This window comes from Myxine glutinosa, chromosome 8 (assembly GCF_964187855.1).
Source record: "Myxine glutinosa chromosome 8, kmMyxGlut1.1, whole genome shotgun sequence".
Lineage (NCBI taxonomy): Eukaryota > Metazoa > Chordata > Myxini > Myxiniformes > Myxinidae > Myxine > Myxine glutinosa.
Window position 1 is genome coordinate 67,380,650 of NC_136268.1, and position 6,000 is coordinate 67,386,649.

The 6,000-nt window shown below is 36.1% G+C and overlaps 1 protein-coding gene across 1 annotated transcript in view; it reads left to right on the plus strand.

The window, feature by feature from the left end:
* The window catches only part of RAD51AP2 (RAD51 associated protein 2), a 53,009-nt gene that overhangs the window by 25,481 nt on the left and 21,528 nt on the right, over nt 1–6,000 (plus strand). Inside the window, exon 4 of the mRNA XM_068124599.2 lies at nt 4,378–4,472. Coding sequence (XP_067980700.2) covers nt 4,448–4,472 — 25 coding nt within the window. The 5' untranslated portion in view covers nt 4,378–4,447. The remainder of the gene's footprint in view (nt 1–4,377; nt 4,473–6,000) is intronic.

Genomic DNA, 6,000 nt, shown 5'->3' on the forward strand with positions numbered 1-6,000 from the left:
TTAGAATTACCCTTTAGATGCCTTTAGAATTACCCTTTAGATGCCTTTAGAATTACCCTTTAGATGCCTTTAGAATAACCCTTTAGATGACTTTAGAATTACCCTTTAGATGCCTTTAGAAATACCCTTTAGAACCCATTAGAATTACCCTTTAGATGCCTTTAGAATTACCCTTTAGATGCCTTTAGAATTACACTTTAGATGCCTTTAGAATTACCCTTTAGAACCCATTAGAATTACCCTTTAGAACCCATTATAATTACCATTTAGAACCCATTAGAATTACCCTTTAGAACCCATTATAATTACCCTTTAGATGCCTTTAGAATTACCCTTTAGAACCCATTAGAATTACCTTTTAGAACCTATTAGAATTACCCTTTAGAGGCCTTTAGAATTACCCTTTAGAACCCATTATAATTACCCTTTAGATGCCTTTATAATTACCCTTTAGAACCCATTAGAATTACCCTTTAGATGCCTTTAGAATTACCCTTTAGAACCCATTATAATTACCCTTTAGATGCCTTTAGAATTACCCTTTAGATGCCTTTAGAATTACCCTTTAGAACCCATTAGAATTACGCTTTAGAACCCATTATAATTACCCTTTGCAACCCATTATAATTACCCTTTAGAACCCATTAGAATTAACCTTTAGAACCCATTAGAATTACCCTTTACAACGCATTAGAATTACACTTTAGAACCTATTAATTATAATTACCCTTTATAACCCATTATAATTACCGTTTAGAAGCCATTATAATAACCCTTTATAAGCCATTATAATTACCCTTTAGAAGCCATTATAATTACTGTTTAGAAGCCATTATAATTACGCTTTAGAACCTATTATAATTAACCTTTAGAACCGATTATAATTACCCTTTAGAACCAATTATAATTACCCTTTAGAACCAATTAGAATTACCCTATAGAAGCTATTAGAATTACCCTTCAGAACCTATTAGAATTACCCTTTAGAACCAATTATAATTACCCTTCAGAACCTATTAGAATTACCCTTCAGAGCCTATTAGAATTACCCTTTAGAACCAATTAGAATTACCCTTCAGAACCTATTAGAATTACCCTTTAGAACCCATTAGAATTACCCTTCAGAACCTATTAGAATTACCCTTCAGAACCTATTAGAATTACCCTTTAGAACCAATTATAATTACCCTTTAGAACCCATTAGAATTACCCTTCAGAACCCATTCTAATTAACCTTTAGATACCTTTATATTTACCCTTTAGAACCCATTATAATTACCCTTTAGAACCAATTAGAATTACCCTTTAGAACCCAGTCGAATTACCCTTTAGAACCCATTAGAATTACGCTTTGGCACCCATTAGAATTACCCTTTAGAACCTATTCGAAATACCCTTTAGAATCCATTATAATTACCCTTTAGAACCCATTAGAATTACCTTTGATAACCCTTAGTATTACCCTTTGGAACCCATTAGAATTACCATTTAGAACCCATTAGAAATACCCTTTAGAATCCATTATAATTACCCTTTATAACCCATTAGAATTACCCTTTAGAACCCATTAGAAATACCCTTTAGAATCCATTATAATTACACTTTATAACCCATTATAATTACCCTTTAGAACCCATTAGAATTACCCTTTAGAACACATTAGAATTACCCTTCAGAACCCATTCTAATTGCCCTTTAGATACCTTTATATTTACCCTTTAGAACCCATTATAATTACCCTTTAGAACCCATTATAATTACCCTTTAGAACCAATTAGAATTACCCTTTAGAACCCATTCGAATTACCCTTTAGAACCCATTAGAAATACCCTTTAGAACCCATTATAATTACCCTTTATAACCCATTAGAATTACCCTTGATAACCCATTAGAGTTACCCTTTCGAACTCATTAGAATTACCCTTTAGAACTCATTCGAATTACCCTTTAGAATTACCATTTAGAACCCATTAGAATGACCATTTAGAACCCATTAGAATGACCTTTTAGAACCCAATATAATTACCCTTTATAACCTATTAGAATTAACCTTTAGAACCCATTATAATTACCCTTTAGAACCCATGAGAATTACCCCTTATAACCCATTGTAATTACCCTTTAGAACCCATTAGAATTACCCTTTAGAACCCATTAGAATTACCCTTTAGAACCCATTCGAATTACCCTTGAGAACGCATTCGAATTACCCTTTAGATGCCTTTCGAATTACTATTTAGAATACCCATTAGAATTACCTTTTGGAACCCAATATAATTACCCTTTATAACCTATTAGAATTACCCTTTACAACCGATTAGAATTACCCTTTAGAACCCATTCGAACTGCCCTTTAGAACCCATTAGAAATACCCTTTAGAACCGATTAGAATTACCCTTTAGAACCCAATATAATTACCCTTTATAACCTATTAGAATTACCCTTTATAAACTATTAGAATTACCCTTTAGAACCGATTAGAATTACCCTTTAGAACCCAATATAATTACCCTTTATAACCCATTAGAAATACCCTTTAGAACCCATTATAATTACCCTTTATAACCCATTAGAATTACCATTTAGAACCGATTAGAATGACCTTTGGAACCCAATATAATTACCCTTTATAACCCATTAGAAATACCCTTTAGAACCCATTATAATTACCCTTTATAACCCATTAGAATTACCCTTGATAACCCATTAGAATTACCCTTTAGAACCCATTAGAATTACCATTTAGAACCCATTAGAGTTACCTTTTGGAACCCAATATAATTACCCTTTATAACCTTTTAGAATTACTCTTTAGAACCCATTATAATTACCCTTTAGAACCCATTATAATTACCCTTTAGAACTCATTAGAAATACCCTTTAGAACCCATTAAAATTACCCTTTTTAACCCCTTAGAATTACCCTTGATAACACATTAGAATTACCCTTTAGAACCCATTAGAATTACCCTTTAGAACCCATTCGAATTACCCTTTAGATGCCTTTAGAATTACCATTTAGAACCCATTAGAATTACCTTTTGGAACCCAATATAATTACCCTTTATAACCTATTAGAATTACCCTTTAGAACCCATTAGAATTACCCTTTAGAACCATTAGAAAGATCCACTTTTTTGAAATACCGACTCCGCTCCTGGAAGTCCTCACAGTGTCCACGTGTTTTACACCTCTCCCCCCCCCACGCCCCCCCCCCTTCCCACGCCTCCTCCCCCCAAACCTCCTATCTCCTACAGATCTCCCGATGACCCTGTTCTCTACTGTTGTTCTTGTGTGCTTCCCCCTCTCTCCCCATCTTGTCTTCCGCTCCCTTTATTATGTTTTATGTGCCCGTTTTTTTGTGTGATTAATGTTAGCCCTTACACCAGCTTCGATCTTGTATACTAAAAAAAAAAAAAGATTCCTCAATTATGACGTCATAATTCGATTAATACAAAACTTAATCTGATCAAGATTTAATTTATTGAGCGTCATCTAGGAATAAATTGGTGGAGAAAAAAATAATGATGACGTCGTCAGTCAAGTGGTTCGGCCGCCATATTTGTTTTAACACAATATCCTTAAAAACCACTAAAAGCACGTCCTGGCTGAGGTCTGCAATCTCTTATTGCTCCTTGTTGTTTATTTTGTGATTTATCAATGAATTGATTAAATTGTTCACACGCATCTAGAATCCTTGGCATTCCCGCAATCCCATTAATGTGTTCTATTCCATGTCATCGTAATTATCCTGGTTTGAAGAGCCCTCTAGTGAGACTGGAAAGCATAACAGGATAACCACCCAGGCCACGTGTTTTGAACACCAAGTGGTTGTACACTTTCGGGGAGGCGCATGGTGGCACGATGGCGCGCAACCATATACTGAGTGTGCGCACTTGGGTGTTGCACTGAGAAACGATGGGAGGATGACAGAAGAACAAGAGCGAAAGAAAAAAAGAGAAAGAGGAGGTTTGAGATGAGGCTGGACGTCGGAGTATTTGGGGGGGGGGGGAGGGGAGGAGAAGGGCGATTGTTAATTATTAAATCGTATTTATGCAAATGAGGGATCTTTGCACCTTCTCGTCGTCGGTGGGTTCAGGGAAGTTCAACAATTGGGCCATATTTCCGTACGTAATAAGGAGATAACCACCTTTTCCAGTGCATTGATGAAGTGAAGTTGGTTATTTCTTGTAAAGTGCATGTTGCACGGAATATGTCCATTTGAAATTAAAATGCAATCTTCAACCTTCATCATTACCATTAGTTTCTTCATTAATATCCGTAATCGTCTAAATGACGCCGCTCTTAAATCGTAATATACAAAAATATTTTCAATCCGTAAAAAACTGACTCGTCTCGTTCATAACGATCACAGATTCATTGTTGATCTGAAGAGGGTTTCCTTCCTGAAGAGCGCGAACTCGTGTGTCACGTGACGACCGCGGATGCCCGTGGATTCTGTGGCGATTGGTGAGTGAAATGTATTCAACCTCTCTGAAAGGAAATTTACATGATTAAATATTTAGGTCAATGAAGTCATCAATTTTTATCGGAAGTAGAATATATTGAGATAATATTTCGTTTATTTTTTTCGTGTTTAAAGCGCCATTTTCTGTGACAAGCGTTCGTGAGTCCCTGAATTGCGCGCTTTCCATTGGATTGGTGTGTTAACAACCTTAAATCGTTCAACCGGTCACACACTGACACACACACACACTCTCCGTGACACACCCAGTCACTCTCCCTCCACACACACTCTCCGTGACACACCCAGTCACTCTCCCTCCACACACACTCTCCTCTCTCATCACACACTCTCCCTCCACACACACTCTACCTCCACACACACTCTCCCTCCACACACACTCTCCTCTCTCCTCACACACTCTCCCTCCACACACACTCTCTCCTCAAACACTCTCCCTCCACACACACTCTCCCTCCACACACACTCTCCTCTCTCCTCACACACTCTCCCTCCACACACACTCTCTCCTCACACACTCTCCCTCCACACACACTCTCTCTTCCACACACATACACACCAGGATGACCAGATGCGAGGAAAATAAAGGGACACTCAGGCAATTACCGTTTAGAACCCATTATAATTACCCTTTAGAACCCATTATAATTACCCTTCAGAACCCATTATAATTACCCTTTAGAACCCATTATAATTACCCTTCAGAACCCATTATAATTACCCTTTAGAACCCATTATAATTACCCTTCAGAACCCATTATAATTACCCTTTAGAAGCCATTATAATTACCGTTTAGAACCCATTAGATTTACTCTTTAGAACCCATTATAATTACCCTTTAGAACCCATTATAATTACCCTTCAGAACCCATTATAATTACCCTTTAGAACCCATTATAATTACCCTTTAGAACCCATTATAATTACCCTTTAGAACCCATTATAATTACCCTTTAGAACCAATTAGAATTACCCTTCAGAACCCATTATAATTACCCTTTAGAAGCCATTATAATTACCGTTTAGAACCCATTAGATTTACTCTTTAGAACCCATTATAATTACCCTTTAGAACCCATTATAATTACCCTTCAGAACCCATTATAATTACCCTTCAGAACCCATTATAATTACCCTTTAGAACCCATTATAATTACCCTTTAGAACCCATTTTAATTACCGTTTAGAACCCATTAGATTTACTCTTTAGAACCCATTATAATTACCCTTTTTATCCATTATAATTACCCTTTAGATACCTTTAGAATTACCCTTTAGAACCCATTATAATTACCCTTTAGAACCCATTATAATTACCCTTTAGAACCCATTATAATTACCCTTTAGAACCCATTAGAATTACCCTTTAGAACCAATTAGAATTACCTTTAAGAACCCATTTTAATTACCGTTTAGAACCCACTAGATTTAATCTTTAGAACCCATTATAATTACCCTTTTTACCCATTATAATTACCCTTTAGATACCTTTAGAATTACCCTTTAGAAGT